This window comes from Sebastes fasciatus, chromosome 4, assembly GCF_043250625.1.
Source record: "Sebastes fasciatus isolate fSebFas1 chromosome 4, fSebFas1.pri, whole genome shotgun sequence".
Lineage (NCBI taxonomy): Eukaryota > Metazoa > Chordata > Actinopteri > Perciformes > Sebastidae > Sebastes > Sebastes fasciatus.
Window position 1 is genome coordinate 8171824 of NC_133798.1, and position 20326 is coordinate 8192149.

The 20326-nt window shown below is 39.8% G+C and overlaps 3 protein-coding genes across 3 annotated transcripts; all 3 read left to right on the forward strand.

Annotated features, from left to right (window-relative positions):
* The first annotated feature begins 203 nt into the window (after positions 1–203).
* parp12a (poly (ADP-ribose) polymerase family, member 12a) lies at positions 204–10537 on the forward strand. Its single transcript, XM_074631796.1, has 11 exons — positions 204–642; positions 3975–4110; positions 4245–4509; positions 4607–4756; positions 5593–5782; positions 5945–6119; positions 7074–7309; positions 7416–7503; positions 8825–8955; positions 9390–9541; positions 9771–10537. The coding sequence occupies exons 1-11, from the start codon at positions 323–325 to the stop codon at positions 10025–10027; spliced, it is 2100 nt and encodes a 699-aa protein (XP_074487897.1). The 5' UTR covers positions 204–322; the 3' UTR covers positions 10028–10537.
* A 3397-nt stretch (positions 10538–13934) lies between these two features.
* Positions 13935–17951, forward strand: LOC141765663 (microtubule-associated serine/threonine-protein kinase 3-like). The gene is made up of 8 exons (XM_074631805.1): positions 13935–14123; positions 14643–14728; positions 14919–15118; positions 15247–15385; positions 16672–16804; positions 16912–17077; positions 17388–17489; positions 17746–17951. Exons 1-8 carry the CDS (start codon positions 13944–13946, stop codon positions 17949–17951), a joined length of 1212 nt encoding a protein of 403 aa, XP_074487906.1. The 5' UTR covers positions 13935–13943.
* Positions 17952–18372: 421 nt separating this feature from the next.
* LOC141765668 (uncharacterized) lies at positions 18373–19751 on the forward strand. Its single transcript, XM_074631816.1, has 3 exons — positions 18373–18512; positions 18640–19296; positions 19585–19751. The coding sequence occupies exons 1-3, from the start codon at positions 18390–18392 to the stop codon at positions 19705–19707; spliced, it is 903 nt and encodes a 300-aa protein (XP_074487917.1). The 5' UTR covers positions 18373–18389; the 3' UTR covers positions 19708–19751.
* The last annotated feature ends 575 nt before the right edge of the window (positions 19752–20326 follow it).

Here is a 20326-nt window from a genome sequence, read left to right on the forward strand (position 1 = left end):
GATTTTTTATTAAAGAATGAAAACAGAAAAGAAAGCGTTTCTGTCGCCTTTTATTCGTTTGAGGACTATATTTGACTACTATTTATACAAATTGTTCTCTGAATGTTTGAAAAATGAAAGAAACATGTTGCTAAGAAATTATTTTTGAGGTTAGAAAGTCCCCATTGTTCTGTTGTATCACTTTCCTTGTCTGTGTTTGTATAAGTTTCAGTTTCATTTCTCTGTTAAAGGCTTTAGCTCTCTCTTTCTGTGAGCAGCTGTTCGTCCGCCCTGCTCTCTAACAACGACAACCAGAAGGTGACTTGGCTAAACTCACTTCAGGATGACTTCAGTCATCTCTAAGTTTGTCCTCCAGACTCTGTGCGACCACCAGGGATGTCTGGACTTCAAGCGGCTGGACCAGAAGCTCGCACAGAACTTCACTGTGGCGGAGCCGGTCCTGAGAAGTGTCCTCTACGACGACGGTAAAATAGCCATCCAGGAAGGCAGACAGAAGGTCGTCGGTAGACAGATAACCAGCCAGGATAGTCTGATAGTGGCTAAAACCAGCCTGCGCCTCTGTCAGAAGAGACCCGGAGAGTGTCCACAGTGTGACGGCTTACACCTGTGCAGGTATTACGTGTGCGGAGACTGCAGCTTCGGGTAAGTAGCTATAAACTAACTGTGCTTGTCTTTTATCAAGCAGTAATCGGAGTTACAATGATATGGAGGACCATGGTATCACTGTACAATCAATAACTGGTTAAACAGGCTTTATTTGTGAAGGCTATCTAACAGTACAGAGACTAAATATTGAGATAACATCAGCAGAAGCAATTTAAAACTTTAAAGCCCTACACTCCCACACAGGTGTTTTCACTTTTGTTTCCTGATTTGAACTTTTCTCTGGACGTGTACACACAAGTTGACATTTCTCCCCCTAGAGCTACTATGGAAGAGTGCAGTCTGATTATTATTTATTTATTTATGTATTTTTTTGTTGTTGTTCCTTTTAATTATTTTCTACCCTCTTTTATTTTTATTATACTATTTTTTCCTATCCAATTGTGCCTTGTATGTTAGAAGTATTGAGTTTAGATTACAATGCCTTAACGTTTGTAAATAAATTATCTTCAATAAAAAAATAAAATAAATAAATAAAAATAAAAAATGTAGACATTTCCCTCACTTTTTCCTGCCTGAGCAGAGGTCTAAGCAGGAGTGAATGAAAACACCTATGTGGGACTGCAGGGTTTAATTGAACACATTGTATTGTGTAAGGTTTAGAAGTTAATTCATATATTTGAGTTAAGTTACTAAAAATATATATTTACAATGTTTATACAGTTAATTATTTACATATTTATGTTTACAAGATTATTGTTTACATATTTACATGTTCAAATATTTACGGCAGCATCTTTGGAATAGTTAAAATGATAATAATCTTGAATCTGCCTGTGAGTATCATCCTGACATTTACCTTAGTCCAGGTCATTCTGGCCTCTGATTGGTTAGTTCTACGATATGTGAGTTAGGAACAAGGAAGTGTTGTTGTTGTTGTGAAACTGATGAAGTGGAAAGAACAGTAAAGTGGCTGCTTAAAAAGTTATCCGTCTCCATCCTGCATGTTTATTCTCCTAAAGAGTGATCCACCACCACACGACGAACCCCCACGTTCTATTCTATAACTTGCTGTGACACAACCATACATTCTGTAGAGTACTTTATGAACTGTGAACATCATTATGACCTTTTACCTTTGTGTGTGTGTCTATGGTATGGATGCACCGATCCGACTTTAGCAATACCTGTGGGATTTGGGTATCGACCGATACCGAGTACCGATCCTGCAGAAAATCTTGAGCCTTTGTGCTGGAATAAAAGCTCCCACTGCAAATGTCACGATTTTTTTTAAATCTAGGCTTAAACCACTTTGTGTTTTCTCTTTGCTCTGGTCCCTCATAGTTTCACTCACTGAAAACAATGGTGGAATGTAACTCAGTACATGTTCAACAGTAGTACAATTCTGAAGTTTCTACTATACTTATTACTTATACTTAAATATTACCGGTAGGGATGCACCGATCCAACTTTTTCAGCCCGATACTGAAAGCGATACCTGGGCTTTGGGGATCAGCCGATACCGATTATTGATCCGATACCAGTGTATTATTAATAAGCTGTATGCCTCACTGTGTGGAAGTGACTGGGATCATTCTTTATGTGTAAAAAAACAAAACAAAACCAACCTACCCACATGTCACCCGATGTCACCCGATGTATTTTATTTATTTATTTATGTATTTTTTTTGCCTTGTCAAATATCACCTGTCTTGTCTTGCTTCACTAAATAAAAAAATAAACAAAAAATCAATTCCTTTTATGTGTAAGGCAACATCAGCCTTGACTTAAACATTGCTTTCCTAATTTTGTAAAATAAAATGTAACAATGTATACATAGATATAAATTTACTGAACTGTTATTTATTATTAAAACAATAAATCGTACACCAGCAACTGGGTAAAAAAATCTCTGAAATTAACAGGAATTACAATTCAAGTGTAAACCTTTTTAATGCAACAACAAATTGGTCAAAACTTAAACAGGAATCAGAATTACAATATATAATGTATAGAGTAAATAAACATAGAATTTAATTTAATAGATCGGCCCCATTGTCACCGATATCCGATCCAGCTCTTTGAGTCAGTATCAGTCTATAGTTTTATTTAACTTTGCCTACAGAACAAAACATTTGAAGAAAGATGTCAATCCAATCAGAAAATGGCAAGCATTATACAGCTTCTGTGGAAAACAAAACAAACTTTGATAAAGACCGTATGTGCTTTTCTGTAAGATCAACAACAAAAATGCATGTTAATTGTAAGTCCTTTGTTGGACCAGAAGATGGCAGTAATTGGCATCCTAACTGTGTACTGTAGCCTACATACAAAGCTCTAATGAGTGCTGTTGTGCACAATGAAAGTGTAGTTTATGCCTTGTATAACCCTCTATAGACTAAAATGGCCAACATTTCAAGGAAAAGTTTGATTAAATAACAAGGCCACTACATGAAAAGGTTGCCTTTCTCCCTTTTCACTTGTTAAAAACATTAACTGTGATTTTGTGTCTGCTTGATCATTCATTTCAGTTGAATGTTTCAGTTTATTTGGCACATTATCAACTAAGGTTTATAAATGACACAAGCTTGTATAGTTGTTTGTTTTATGGGCCCGTAGGATTCTTGTTGTTCTGCCTGAGATGTTTGTTGGGTAAAGAGAGTGCAAACCGGTTTGATTCATTATGTCCTTTTAGCAGGGCGAGGCTGCATGGCTCTGTTAAGATGTAAGATAGTTCTGCAGTAAAGGACATTCTGTAATATTTGGTGTGCTCGTTTGTATGGATGGGTGTCTATAGATAGATTGAGATGTCAGCAGTAACTTAGAGATCTTGTATTAATGGTATGTTCATTATTCTGTGTGAATTTGGATGCTTCCTCAGTCTAGTTCACCCTACTAGACCGGGGAAAGGGAGTTGGCTGCTTGCTGTAAGGCTGTATATTTCTTTTGTTTGTTGGTCTTTTGACTCAGTTTAAATGTAGTTTTATTGAATCTCCTGCATTTCATTTTTGCACTTTGTTTCAGTGAACTTTTTGTTGATAAATACCACTTTTGCACAAATCCTGCATATCAACCTGGTTCTTCAACATCCTTTTTTTTAAGTTTTCCAGTGCCAAACCACCTCATCTGTCTTTTATATGAGGTGTTGGAACCACAAACTACATAGACAGCAAAATGTAGGCATGTTTATGGAGCTGATCTTTGTCCATGTAACAAAACACAAGTAAGACATGTAGGATCCCAACCGTCCAACAATAACAGCAACCCCAAATTATTCTTATTATTACAAAATATGACAAAGACCTAAACTGTGTACGTTTTTAAATCTCTACAGGCCACTTCATTGACATTACATTTTATTCTTTTTTCAGACTCAAGTGCAAAAATCCCCATACTCTGGCTACTCCATACAATGCAGAGCTTTTGAAAAGACATGGTCTTCACGATTTGACAGAGAAACAGCTGTTCCAGCTGTTGCTGCAGAATGATCCTTATCTAGTTCCTGAGGTAGGTTGTACTGGTAACAGTAGGAAACAGAGGTGGACATTCACAATCTCTTGCTATTGTGTAGAAAATTATGTACATTTCTGAATGAAAGTGTCATACATTTTTGTCGTAATGATATGGTTACATCCCTTTAGATCTGCCCACATTACAACAAGGGCAACGGTGTGCACGGCTCATGCAAGTTCGCCACCTCGTGCACCAAGCTTCACGTCTGCCTGCACTATCTCCAGGGTGACTGTAAGTTTGGCTCTTCGTGTAAGAGACCCCACAATGTTGACGCGAACGGAACGAAGATTCCCCGAGGATTCAGTCAGGAGAATATTAGAAACCTTCCTGAGATCTACAGAAACAAATTCATCATCATGGGTCAACAGGAGAGACGCGCGACTGCTGTTCCCGGTAAAGAACAAGGACTTTTAGTTGAAAACTTCATCATCTTAAGTAAGTAGTAGTCTGCACAATCGATTTTTTTTATATGTATGTGTGTCTCCTGCAGCGCTGCCAGAGGTGAGAACCCCCATTCAGCAGCCTTCCCCCAACAAACCTGGATCCCCCACTAGTTCTGCTTGTCCATCTAAACCAATGAGCGATGCTGACAGGAACGAAATCTGCCTCTTCTTCATGCGCAGACACTGCAGCTTCAAAGGTAACACTTAAACTAGTCATATCTACAGTAACTTCTCAATACATGTGTGTAGATTCAAGTCAAGTCAATTTTATTTGTATAGCCCAACATCACAAATCACAAATTTGCCTCAGGGGGCTTTACAATCCATACAGGATACGACACCCTCTGTCCTTTACAGTGCAACCCTCTCATCGGATAAGATGGACAAACGTGCAATAGATGTCGTGTGTACTGAGTAAAAACACAATGAAAATACAATATAAACAATCCATTTGACAAAACATGTATACATATAATGTGACATATATGAAAAGATGGATCCAGGAGGATGTCAAGTAGCTTCCTGGCGTAGCCAGTCAGATACCAGAGCAACACGACCTCCTCTCCACCATGGAACCTAGAGAGAGGACCAGATTTTTGTTTTTAGTTCACGGTTGCTTGGTATTGTAAAGGTATGTTTCCCATGCCGTTAAGCCCCTTTTGGACTGAATTAATAGAGGCTAAATCTCCTGGAGGACAGAGGTCCAGGTCCATCATGTGGAATGAGGCACCACCAGCCAGGAGAGGCAGAGAGAGGTCCCAGAACGGTCGGTCAACAGGACTACTAGGCTTAAATTATACGTTGAGACTGAGACCGACCAAGCCGAATAATAGTAAAAAGAAAAATAACTTGCTAACTAATTGAAAGTTCTGGGAAAAAGATGGGTTTTGTGTTTGGATTCAAAGACCTCCACAGATTCAGACCGTCTGATGTCTACAGGGAGGTTATTCCAGAGGAAATATAGATCCGTGTGAAGAGAAGGTGATGTCTACCGCTGTCTAATGAGTGCCTCTGTATCATTGTTTTTTCCCAGATAAGTGTGCTCGTGTCCACTGGCACCTCCCTTACAGATGGCAAGTGTTAGACAGTGATGGTGTGACCTGGAAGGACCTGCCTAATATGGAAGACATTGAGAAGGCCTACTGTGACCCGGGACATGACACAAGCTGCGTTGATCAACCATCGCCAAACTTAGGGATTTTCAGATTTCTGACTCTTCAAAGGTGCGTGAATGAAGAAGCAGAGACGTACACACACTTATAAAAGTATTCTAGAGCAACAAATAGGTTTTTAACCATTTTTATTCACATTAGTTCAAGTCTTGTCCAAGAAATGTCCACTCCCCTTGAGGGAATTGTTGATTTACTTCCACTGCTTGCTTTCAGCTCTGCATCCCCCGCCGTGCAGTCAGTTGACTTCATGACAATGACATATGGAGGGTCTCCAGTTCATCGCCTATCCACTTCCTCCTCCGTTTCAAAGCCCCCTCACTTCATTCTTACAACACAGTGGCTTTGGTACTGGAAGGATGACACCGGGGAATGGATGGAGTTTGGACAGGTCAGTCAAACACTACCAATAATGCAGCTATGTGTCTTTGTTCTGGTCCTTTGTATTACCTGATTGAGGGAACAAGTAGTTTTTCGGTTTGTTACGTTCCCCTCTTTACTAATGAATTTTCCCCATTTCATCACCGGCACGGCACATCTTACATTAAAACTTTTCTTTTTTTTTTGCAATTGGCATTTTATTAAACTTTCAAAGACATAGAAATATGCACATACATAAAACAAGAAGTAAAGGACAATATATCCATAAATAACTTTGAATAGAGGACTAAGGCATTAATCAGTAAAAAGAAACATTAAAATACAACTAAAATAAAAATAGAAAAGAGGCTGTGTTAAAGTCGGGACCAAGTGAGAAACTGCATGGATGTGTATGTGCGTATGTGTATCTGGGAGGGAGCTAAGCCATGAGTTTGTCTTTAAGGGACGTTAATGTAGTGAAGAAATCTTTCCCATTTCAAGTGATACCTTTCTGTCCTGCCCAGCAGAGAGAAGGATAACCATTCATATGCCGCCACCTTGGCGAGCAGATTATGCAACTGAATTGAACTGATGTCCAAAGTCCCGTACTTTCGGGCAGTACCATAGAACCTGGGTTAAGTCTGAAAAAAAATCGTTTGCCTCTGGTGTCCTCCGGTGTCCTCCGGTGTCCTCCGGTGTCCTCCGGTGCTCCTAATAGCAACTGCAAGATTTCACAGACCAGAGGAAAACAACCAGTCAGAGCTTATCTGGAGTCTGGAGTCTATTGTTGTTTGAGAAATTTGAATTCAGCCTGTAAGTCATTAAAGGATTTCATGTTCTGCTCTATGTAAAGGTCACCGAGCAATGCTATACCGCTCTGCACCCATTCTTTCCAGTAAAAGGGGGATTTATCAATACATAGGCATGGATTGTCTTACGTTAAAACTTTGATGGATTGCTTTAAGCTCTGTTTATTTTTCTGCAGGGTGACGGTGACGCGCAAGCCTCTGTCACCTCTCAAACTCTGGAGAATGTGTACCTGGCAGACAGAGACACAGAGATTCCTTTTGGTGCTGGCAAACATCAGTATATCCTCCACTTCAAAGGTGCGCCGGGAACACAGCAGATGCATCAGCAGAATGTGAAGTACCAAACCAAGAGAGAGGTCAGGAGGAGGCCTCACTTTGTGTCTGCTCATGATGTGGAGCTGAAGCTAAAGAGGTATTTCTTTTTATTTTAGTTGTAGATGTAGATTTTAAAATTGCAATTCCAACATTGTTGTTTTGTATTTCTCTGTGTCTTATTATTATGTTTGTCTCCTCTGTAGTGCATCATCAAACAGCTCCAGCTCCTCCACAGCTGAAAGTTTCCCATCCCACTGGGACAAGCATGCCCAACCGGATTTTGGCCACAAGGTATCTTTATACCATGTATTATTACTGTGTGTGAAAAGGTTGCTTTCTCCCTATTCCACAAAATTAACAGTAGATTCTGTGTCTGTTTACTTATTCATTTCAGTCCAATGTTTCACTTTATTTGATTCATTATTATCAATCATGTTATAGAAATAACACAAGCTTGTTTAATTTTAATTTTTAATTTTTAATTTTTGTTTCATAGCATTATAATCTGTTGAAAAGGATTCACCCTATTGTGTGTGTGATGTTTTTTGTTGTTGTTCTGCTTGGGATGTTGGTGTAAATCAGCTGTTCAATCAGAGATAGTACATTATGTCCTCTTATCAGGGCGGGACTGGGCCTTGTTAAGATGAAGGAAGATGGGTAATAGGCCGGGAGCCAGGTTCACTCCCAACTGTTGTTTGGTCTCAGGTAGTCCAAAACCCCTTTTTTGGGACATGTTTCTGGCGAAATGATGTAAATCCAAATATTAAGGTACTACAATTGCGTAAATAGTCATATAAGTATGAAATCTGGCAGGGAGTATCCTGAAACAAAAGGGAAATTAGCAAAATATGATTTTGGGGCTTGCTGCCATTTTATTTTGAAATATTACATCCCAAAAAAGACAAAAAAACGACTGTCCGCTTGACAAATTCTCTTCAAAAATGATTATATTCCAGCACTTTGTGGCAAATATCACTGCCTCACTTGTATATGGAAAAACTTCCCAAGTTCATAAGCTTCAATTTGAGCCCAAGATGGTATTTTCTATCATGAAAATTACACTTGCTGTGGCCTAAATCCTTCATTATACTTCAAATCAGAGAATGCAGAATTTTCAGTCACTAGCCTTCCAGATGGGGGTAAGCATATTTCTTACATCTAACAATACGTTCATATGTACTGCTAATACTGCTATCTGAAGTGAAGAACATGAAAAGTGAATATTGCAGAAAGGAAAACAAATACTTTTAAATGGTATTCAAAAATATAGGAAGGAGGTGACAGCTTGCTGTAGACTGCAGCTTTCATGGGTTTTGCCTTCTTTTAGCTTGAGCTAAATTTAGGTTTGTTGAATTTCCCAGGTTCCATTTTTGCCTTTGTTTCAGTAAACTGTAATACTTTGTTAATAAATGCCACCTTTCTTCAGCATCACTTTTAAAGTTTTCCCGTGCCAAGCAACTTCGTCTGCCTTTACCTGGGGGTGGTGGCACTACACTGTGCTTAATATTTCTGTTTTTTCACGTTTTCTTGTAGTTTCCTACTACATCATTGAATATTTATTCATGCCCTTCATTAATGACCTGTTTATCTGCACTGTCCTCTTGTCTTTCAGCTCGTGGCTCTCTCCAAATCTGCGAAGGAGTATAATATGATTGAGAAGCTGTTTAAGCGCACCATGCCCCTGAATAAAATTAACAACATCCAGAGGATCCAGAACCCCTCTCTGTGGAAAGTCTTTCAGTGGTAAATCATAGACCTGCCTTTTTTCGCTTAAAGAAGCTTTAATCCATATTTTTACAATAACAATGTATCAACTGACAATGTGAAGACAGTGTGAAAGGGGTAGCTCGTCTCGTAGTGATGAATCTACAGAGAGTTATCACTCGAATCTGCAGCTCCCCTCAGCTTTATAGTCAGTTTCAGCTCATTGTTTTTCTGGCCCACAACTTTACTGTTTCGGTTCACCGACTCTCACCACTCGCGTAGCATTGTTTTCAGCTGTAACAGGCAGCTGTTTTCAGTGGAAAAAGCTCCAAAGCAACAGTCGGTAGACGGACACATTTAGCCTAGCTGATGAACATATTGGAGCATTTAGCAGCTAAAGAGCCAGGTATTTTTCTCAGGAGTTGGTAGAGACCACATGTCATCACACTTGTTTTCTGTATTGTTGTGTTCAGGCAGAAAGAGCAGATGAAGGAGAGGAACGGAGGGAAACCTGTGAATGAGCAGTACTTGTTCCACGGGACAGACGAGTCCCTGATTGAGGCCATCTGTGAGCAAAACTTTGACTGGAGGATGTGTGGTGTCCACGGCACGGCCTACGGCAAAGGTACAGTAAAACAGCTTCAGCAGCCATTCCAGTAACGTGATGAATATACAGTAAACAATGTGCACAAGCCACAAAAGAAATGTTATTTTGGTATGGGAGCAGTAAACTCTAATTCCAGATTCGTCAGGCTTTTAGAACTGGAAAAAAAGCAGCATACTTATACCATGGCAGTAGAAAAGAACCTATCCCACTTGGACTGAGTCAGTAGTAACACTCTCTCATCTTTTAGGGAGTTACTTTGCCAGAGATGCGTCCTACTCCAACATATATGCCAGGGCCAAAAGAAACCTGAACAAGATCATGTTTGTTGCTCTGGTCCTGGTGGGGGAGTACACCAAGGGAAGCAGCAGCTACGTCCGGCCCCCACCAAAAGGAAACGGCACAACCCTCTACGACAGTTGTGTTGACAGCAAGAGCGACCCCAGCATCTATGTTGTCTTTGAAAAACAACAGATTTATCCAGAGTATATCATCGACTACTCATAAGTCACAATGCTGTTGTTTTCCTTTGCCGAATGGTCAGGGGTAAATCTCTATTAAGGGATGCTCTTTACTTTGACTAGAAGCAGTTAGTGGCTTTGTTAGAGGTTTGTGGAGTTCTACAGTGGTGGAAGAAGTATCAACACCACAATGTAAGAATACAAATAAAAGTTCTGCTTTCAAAATCTTAAGTAAAAGAACAATCCATCATTTTATGAACTGATAATGTTACAATATTTTCCAAGGAGAAAATAGAGGTACTCAATGGGATTTTTTTGTGCAACTATTGTGTCCTGATGAAATGTGTCAGAAAATACTTATTGCAGAATGTATACCTAGAACATAATGCTATTCTTCTAGCGCTATTCTTTTGTTGTGATTGGTGTCTATGTTGTTGTGATAAGACTGTCTGCTGGCAGTCTAAATGAAGGATGCTGAGGATGACAAATAGTCTGGTGTTCAGATATGGAATGAAATGAACTGGTTGTTACATAATAAACATATTACAAACAGCCATTGAAGTAGTCAATGTCATTATATAACAATAGAACAAACCAACAAAGAGAAATGTCATTATAACACGTGTTAATATTTAATTACACAGAAGCGGCATTTGGCCCGTTTTAAATGTACATCGTTCACACAGGCACATTCAGTCGTCTGCCATGTGTCTTTGAGATCAATGATTGAAAAAACCCTGAAAAGAAAACAAGATGACAGAACAGATGAAATATAACATCCCGCAACATCGGAAAGGCACCAGAGACGCTCTTCTTAAGACTGAAATAACTAACTTAGAGACAGATTGATATATGGGCTGCTGTCTTAATGTAAATCACAGTTTGTACAGTATCAGCTGTATGACTCCGTGGGAGCTGCATATGCAACAGTTTTTCTAGCTTTTTTAGCTATTGAACATGTTTATTCAAAATTGGGCTGTAATTTAAAAGGGCAAAGTGATTATGGATGTGTTATTCACAACAACCAGTGCTCCTATTGAGAGAGTGGTGATCAATACCCTGACAGGCCAGTAGAGGTCACTGGATAGTCGACCAGTGCTGGTAGAAGAGGGAATAACACCAAGTAGGCATCGGTCAGGCCTTCTTAAATTAATTTGACAACATGTGCCCACCTTGTCATTATCTGTATAGAAAACACTTTTCATAAAGAGCATAGACCACATGTAAAAATCTGTTGATACATCTGCTAGAATCTAAGCTAACACTCTTCAAGGAGAGACACTGAATCCTGCTGGTTTTCTGGATACTACTGCCTCATTTCAAGATACTGAAACTTGCTTGATAAAGGTCTGTAGCCGGAGCTACAGGGGCCATGGCCATCTTGTCTGACCAACTGAGTATTGATAACTAAATTACATTAGCATCTGCTGTGCAGAGACACATCTGTGTACCATAAAAACCTGGAACATAACTGTTAATCGTTTTATTTTAAAACGTAGTGCATATTCTCCTTAACTAAGGAGTGTTTCTCTTTCAGCTCTCTATTTCTTTTAGCAATAAAAAAACAAGATGTGATAACAGCATGGACTTTATTCATCCAAGGCTGGACATACTGATCAAGTAATACAAGTATAATCCCCTCAGTAAAACACAGTACAGAACAATGTGATGAAACAAAACAAACAAAATGTAATGATTAACATTAACATATTTGGGGGTTACATGGTACGTAAAATATTGCTGCTTTTCAGTGTTCTTCAATGTGGAAATGTGACAAAGTTCAGTAATATGTTGTTGAAAGTGGAGGTCACATGACTGCTGGATTTGGGGAGCACAGGAGCATGCTCCCTGGAAACAGGTACAGGTGTGCTAACTGGGCAGCTGACACAGACAGGTGCATTGAGTGAGTTCATTCACTGTTTGACCTTTGATTGAGGAGGTTTCCTTTGTTCCTGATTGGGTTGAGAGGGTAGTTTATGCCATTTTTATTTGATATTCTAAGTCATGTTTACTGTTGTCGCTGTGAAGTTGTACATCCAACATCTCTCTAGTTAATTCTGACATTAGTATTGTAACCGAGCGGTCTTTTATGTGCGTTTATACTTATTTATTATATGGAATAAGGACACGATGAGACAGCGGCTTGAACATGCTGGCGTCTTTACTCGCTCCCATCTCCAGAATCCCCGGTGCCAGTCCCAGTAGCATCACGTTATACACATTACACTTCCTCTTTCCCTTCACAATAAAAGCTCAGTACTCGCTTGTATTTGCCAACAGGAAGGAAGTCTAGCTTGAGGTGTTTCACTAATAGTCCTCTCCATGATAAAGGTTACATACCTACCCTCCTCCAAAAGGAAACGTCCCCGTTTTTAAACAGGAACAGGGTAAGTGCAATAAACCCCATGTGTACGAACTCATATCCACTTGCCAGCGTAACAAAACATAATCCAACAGTAAACAATTTCCATGTACCCTTTACATAACTGCACATCCCCAACCAGTATGTCACACTATTTTCGTACGCAAGAGATAGCTGATACACGTAGCACTTAGACATACATACGTCCGTCCTACGAAGGTGGTTCACTTCTTACCGGTGTAGATCTCCATGGTAACTGATGCTGAACAGCTTACCTGCTCCGGATCAGGTCATGTTCCAGATAAGAGATACACCTCCTACTGACCAATCAGAGCTCAGTGCGGTGATTGTATGATAATATCACACACATACGAAGAAGTTACAGTCATAATCCATTCATCAATAACACACCTTAAAGCTATTTATATCTAGATGACTATGACCGACTTTTGAGTGTTCCGTTAAACAAAACATGTTTTTGTTGATATTTTGTTGTATTCATGTTTATTACATGCAAAGAGTCAAAGAACCAAAGCCATATAAATCTAGTTTCCATGGAAACATAAGTTGAGTTTGTGTAGAATGGAATGTCGTCATCGATTACCGCTCATCGATGTCACGCTCTAAATGAAATACGATGATGTCATTCCATCGTATGACGTAACAAAGCCACACTCTAAATGGAACTACGATGATGCCATTCCAACCTATGGCGTAACAAAGCCATACTCTAAAGGAACTATGTTGAAACATTAACGAGTAGAGAAATCTGACAGCTTTCTGTTAGTCTGTAGAAAGTTGGTAACAGAGACAGTTATCAGCAGCATCCCATAACAGCACAGCAAATCTTTGCATTTGAGAGAAGACTGTAGTTATGGTACCAGTAAGTATTTATTTCCTTTTATTAACACGTTATTTTTATTATTTTTTAAGTTGATATCTCATAAAAAAGCTGGGACAGTGTATTGACTCTTTGAGTTCAAAGTCAGGGCTCTTCCTCTGCAGTTTAGTTTGCTATAATCTAGTTAAACACTGAGAGGTTCAGCTTTATTGTGTTTTGTATATCAAGTATATCAAACATATACACTACTGAGCACCAGTTTTCTTTCTTTTCTAAAAATGGGATTACTATTTATTTTCTAACAGCTTTTAAATTCAGTATGTGTGTCCCCTATCAGGTTTATTACTTCACCTACTGGCTATACTACAGTAGGTGAGGTCATTTGTGTTAATGTATATACTACTATACTGTAATTACTTGTTTAATTACATTTTGCTCTCCTTCACTTGGTTCAAAGTCTTATTATACATTTAAAAATGTCAACTACATTACAGTGTGTTGTAAAGCATTTCATTGTTTCAATGCTTAATAGAACAAAGACTGTAGATGAAACAGTTTATGCTCAATTTGAACATCGTTGCACTGTCTTGTGCTCGATCTGGGAACAGATTTGAAGATGTTTCTGATTACTTGGACCCTCTTTACATCACAGATCTTTAATTTACGCTCCTGCCTAAACAGAAATAATTATCATCATTGTTTTAAATTCTGTTCAATGTTTAAATTCTGTTTTATGTTCAGTTCAAGAAACTAGTGCGAATGGCACCAAAGAGGAGGTTTCCTATCAAAGACGAGCCTCAGGCCACCCGGGCCCTGAAGTTCATCCAGCTCCAGCTGATGGAGCTGGCCAAAGACTGTGACAACAAGCTGAAGAACGGTCAGGTCAGCCCCAACTGCTTTGTGGAGCTGGAAACCCAACTGGAGAAGATTCTCCACGAGGTAGGCCTTTCTCATCTTTGAGGCATTTTTTAAAAGGCTATAACATGTGATCAAACCAATTTCAGTGTATCAACATACAGTGCTGGCAGTAATTGTAATAGCAAAACAGCCAATCAGTTAAAAGTGCCAAAAAGAGAATTCCACTGAATTAAATAAACGTGAGCTTAATAAAGCCAGGTCTGTCAGGTCACTGGTTTTAGTCTGTTTGAGCAGATTATTTTTTAATGCCCTTTAACGTATTATAATTCCAAAAGGTCATATTGTGTTTTTTTTTAATAATATCATTGTACTTGTATTTGTTCACTTACAGACTGCAAAGCAATATAGAGTTGTAATATGATTATTGTTTATAATTCCACTGAAGGTGTATTTAAATTTAAAGTATTACACAGTCTCATTGGATAAACTGAAAAAAGGCTGGGTTGTCAAGCTCAAAACAAGGCTGCTTTTCTGATATACCTTTAGCTTAATACACATTTTGTATTTCAACCTTTTTTGTCCTTCCTGCGTTTGATTTAGACCCGCGCAGCCTGCAAGCCTCCTCCAACAAAACCGGCGAAGAGGGACTTCAAAATCATCAGAGAGGTTTCCCGTGGCGCCTTTGGGTGAGTAAGACAGACTGCTTTCTTTGTGTTCAGACTGACTCTTCGGATAGGGCAGAGAGTCCAGTCAAAGCAGAAAAGAACTTGAAATGTGTTGTAGAATTGTTTTGTCCCATCTGAACAGTTTCTTTTCAAATCAGAGCTGATATTCAGTCATAGAAGCTGCTCACATTTCCTTTTCCCTCTTATCCAGGACTGTAAACCTTGTGTGGCACATCAAGACCAAGGAGATCTTTGCGATGAAGCAGATTGCACTGAAATACCCCAACCAGAGAGCTGATGTTCTGTTGGAACGGGACATGCTCACCTACCTTGACCACCCCCTCGTCGTGCCCATGTACTGCTCGTTTGAGACAGTAGGCCAAATGTACATGACGATGGAGTATGTGAAAGGTAAGGAGTTTTTTCTGGATTGGTCATGCATGCATGCATGTACACTATATCCACTGTACACATCTGACACACACTAAGAAGACCTAAACATAGCATCTGACCTGTTACGTCTCTCTCTGACCTTGTAGGTGGGGATCTTGAAGACTTGCTGGAGAAGGAAAGGCATTTTCGTATGGACATGGCCCGTTTCTACATGGCAGAGCTTGTCTTGGCTGTGGAGTACATCCACAGCTACGGCATCCTGCACATGGACCTCAAACCCAGCAAGTGAGTTCTCAACCTGTCTCTTAAGAGAGGACATCTTGAACATTTTGTATTATTTTTCGATGTCTGGTTTTAGGCCCTCCTTAGTTACTGTTACTACGCTCGTCATGCTTTTCGTTCTTGCATGGTACAGTTTACAACAACATCGGTGGCAGATATACCATTTGAGATTTCTAATTTCTCGGTCGTCGGCTGGATATTAGAAGCTGCTACTCTATCGCTGGCAGATATATCAGCCGTAGCTAGCTAGCTAGCTAACAAAGCCGACGTTATTTCATGAGTTGGTGGAAAACACAGTCTCTGGCTGACTTTTCGTTTCCAACTGACCCATTTTAAAGCTAGAAAGGCACTTGGAGAGTGCAGACCTCCACTGTTTATTTATAATTAATTTATACATTTCATTTATAGATATAAACACTGTTTAAAGCCATTCCTTTGCTCTTATATTTTTGGTTTAGGAAACTCAAAGCCTGACAGTACTGACATGCCTACATATAGTTGCTTAGCTATGATTGGACGATTGCTGTTCAGGGGAGGGGTTTAACAAATCTTTTTTTAAGTTGGAGCAGAATTTACAGAAACTCTCCCAGTATTGATATTTTTTATATTTTTTACACAATCTTAAGTCAGAATGTGCGTGACTAGTTTAGGCCGTATTCTATCTAGTAATGTATCTATTATAGGGCTGTCAAAGTTAACGCGATAATAACGGGTTAATGCAAATTCCCTTTAACGTCACTAACTTCTTTAACGCATTAACACAATTGATATTCTGGAGGTTGTACTGGGATCAGTTTTAAAGATACAGTGAAGATACTGGTATCATATGAAACTAGAAAAACCTAAGGAATCCATTGGTACCAATGTCATAGCTTGTCGCGAAGGAGGTTAAATACTGCTGCTAAACTTCTGCTAAATTTTGGCGAGGGGGTCGAAGTGTTCCCTTGACCTCTGACCTCAAGATATGTGAATGAAAATGAGTTCTATGGGTACCCACGAGTCTCCTCTTTACAGACTAGCCCACTTTATGATAATCATGCAGTTTGTGGCAAGTAAAAGTCAAGTCAGCACACTGACACACTGACAGCTGTTGTTGCCTGTTGGGCTGCAGTTTACATGTTACGATTTGGGCATATTTTTTATGCTAAATGCAGTACCTGTTTAATTGACAAAAGTATTCTGTCTAGCCCAGAAACCCCCAATGACTTTCCTATTTCGCTTGCTATTGAAGTGGAATAGTCCTGGCATATAGTCTAACATGAGACATGTTCTGCTTCCCTCCATTGTAGTCTGTTGATCACTAAAGAGGGACACATCAAGGTGGCTGATTTCGGGCTGTCCAAGATTGGGTCAGTCAGCACGGCAGCCTTGATGACTGAAGCAGACTGTCGGCGAAATGCCAGAGAGTTCACCGACATAGAGGTTAGTCTCTTCTCTTCTCCACTTATTTAAACTTGTGTAAATCCTGTGTTATATGTATTTTCGTACTTCATTTTCCGTTTCCTCCCCTCTTTCATGTCCTCCTACAGACATGCGGCACACCTGTCTTCATGGCCCCAGAACTGTACCTAAAGACGGGCTATGGGAAGCCCGTAGACTGGTGGGCCGCAGGAGTGATTCTCTATAATCTCCTGTACGGTGTACTACCTTTCGATGGCAAGGATAGAAAAGAGGTCGCTAAACTTGTGACCGAAGGTAAGAATCTTTAGCTCCATTCATTATCTTCTCATCACATGCAACCTTCTACACATTTGTCATTCTAGCAGTTCTGAATGAATCTTTCTGTATTTTAAAACTGATTCAAAATGCACCCACTTTGAGATTTAACTTTAAAAATCTGGCACAAAGTAGCTTTCATTTCTTGTTTCTTTTAAATTTGGGATTTATTTCTTTATGCTAGGTTTATGATGTTTTCCTCTAAGAATTATGTCATTCAGTCCCTTTGGTGATGTCAATTAAATGTAAATTCCTTGATCAGATCAACTGATATGTGCTTCTTTTCCAGATGACATCCACTTTCCAGATGGGGGACATCCCAGCCGAGAGTTTGCCAGGCAGCTCGTCAGTGGTCTCTTGGAAAAGGACCCTGTGAGGCGTTTGGGTACACGTAAGTGACAGCTTTACTAATGATAGACAGTATGAGAAACAGAGAAACTGCATTTTTATTAGAATACTAACTGGTGTCATGGTTAGAGGTGCGGTGCGCTACATACTGTATGAAGGGAAAATGTAGTCCATAGCGAGACTAGACCCTGAGACCTCCAGAGACCTTTGAACGTAGTGTGGAGTGTTTGGATCAGGTGCCAGGCCCAACATGTGTAGATGTACAAACTAACTGTTTGATTGTGTCACTTTTTATCCAGGAGGAGCCAGTGAGGTGAAAAGACACCCGTTCTTCCAGGGTGTGAACTGGAAGAAGCTCCCCTATGAGACACCTCCATATGTCCCTGATGTGAAAAAGATGCTGGACGGCAGCGGCTTTTCATGTATTTATCTCTCATATATTCCTTTTTTATTTCTATTCCAATTTGGTAATGCAGTGATATCTTTCACCGGTTGTCCACGTTAGGTCAGATAATCCTTTATTATATGTTGATGTAAAGTGTTCCAGCAGCAGAAGGAGCTGCTGTATCTCTCTTTCACTGAAGGAGCTATTTATAGTCCATCTTTGGAACATTGTAGTTTCACCACGGCACCACCGGCGTCACTAACATCCGCCGCCGTCGCATCATAATCACGGCGCAGAGTGAAGTGCAGTCGGATTCTCTTAACACCACGGTTGTCTTTTCCCTAAGTCCTCATGAATTTTCCTTCACATCTTTCCTTGACCTCATGACGTTTTCCATGGAGGTCAAGGAAAAGTGGACAGGAAAAGACATTCTTTTTTGACTTTTCGACCGCAGCCAAAGACTCATGTCTGACATGAGGAGTAGACTTGATTTTTCAGTAATGTCTGGTGTGAATTTCAATTCGGATAAATATGTCAGCCTTTCCCATGACTTAACGCATGTTGGTTGTTGCAGGTACTCCTTCAAAGCTGCGCCTCACATCCTCTGATTCTGATGATGACTATGGCGAACCACCTACGGGGCAAACAAACTTCTGCACTGTTGCCTTCCGCTTCAACAAGGTAGGGTACAGTTTCTTCTCCAGCTCCTCACCCCTCACTGCTGTTTGAGGTTGTCTAAATCTGTTTCTCACTGTTGAATACACATTGAATGTAAATAACTGACAGCAGTTTTCTCTTAAAACTCCAGGTGTACGGCAGCCCAATGCCCCTGTCCCCCTGCACGCCGATGGCGTCTGATGAAGGTTTTTCTGACGAAGAGGACTCCGACGACATGGATTTCAGTGAAGCCTGTCTCGGACAAAGTGGACAGGGCGAAAGTAAATCTGACAATTCTTCACCTCCCCCCCACCACTCCGCTCCAGGCCAAATGGACTCAGTCTACTTTGACAGTGATTCTGATGGAGAGGACAACAGCAAATTTAATTTCAGATTACCCTGTCTCCGACAAAGTGGACGGGACGAAAGTCAATCTGACTCCGCCCCTACACCTCCCCCCCACCACGCTGCTCCAGTCCAAATGGATTTAGAATACATTGACAGGGATTCTGAATGGGGGGACATCAGTCAGCATTCCAGTGAAGCCTCTCTCCGACAAAGTGGACAGGACGAAAGTCAATGTGACTCCACCCCTTCACCTGCCCCCCACCACGCGTCTCCAGTCCAAATGGACCCAGTGGAAGAGTGCCTGAGCGAGGACCTGCTCGATGCCACCTGGTCCCTGCTGGACATCCAGCTCCAGATGGCCGAGCTGGCCAGAGACTTAAGCAACACGCTGCAGAACGATCTGGTCAGGCCCAACTACTTTATGGAGCTCCACAGCCAACTGGTGGATATTCTCCAGGAGGTAGGCCTTTCTCATCTTTGAGGCATTTTTTTTTTTCCAGCCGATTCACTTGTTTATACATTGTCAAAAGTTCAGATAACAAACAGGAAACTTTGGACAAGCATCGATCAGATTGGACAGAATATTTAACAAAATTGAACACACTTTTTAAATCTTATTAACAAGGCACTCACTTTTCAGTGCTTGTGGCTGCTTTTCTGATATACCTTTAGTTAGCTTAATATACTTTTAATATTTTATTTATTTATTTATTACATAACTTTTTTGTCCTTCCTGTGTTTGATCTAGACCGGCGAAGCCTGCAATCCCACTGTTGAGGACGTCTCCAGTGAGGAGGACAGGGAACCAAATAGTCAAGGCGGATGGCCACCCACCCAGAGCCCGGTTCTGCTCAAGGTTTCTGCCCGTTAAAGGGCAGTGTTTCCTTGCCACAGCGCATAACCACAACTATGCAATGCTCATGGGGTCTTACCCATATATATACGTATATATGTGATATCTATACGTATATATGTGATATATATATACGTATATGTGATATATACACATATATATACAATATACATATGCATGTATACTGTATATATGTGATATACTGTATATATATGTGATATATATATATATTTGTGTGTGTGTGTGTGTGTGTGTGTGTGTATATATATACGTGTGTATATATATATATATATACATATAATGTATAAATATATAAATAAAAAATGTTAAATTTAAAATCACGGTGGATGTAATGAAGCTTTCTGAACATAATGTGTGTTTATATATGTGTGTATATGAATTATATATATATATATATATATATATAATGTATAAATATATAAATACAGAATTGAAAATCACGGTGGATGTAATGAAGCTTTCTGAACATAACAGTAAGACTAACTATTAAAGGGTTAGTGTGTGTTGATGATGATCATGCAATGATTGTTGAATTCTTGAAGCAACCTAGAAATGTAACAGTCAAATTGAGTGAACATAAGCAGTTACAGCTGCTAAATGAAGCAATATAATATAA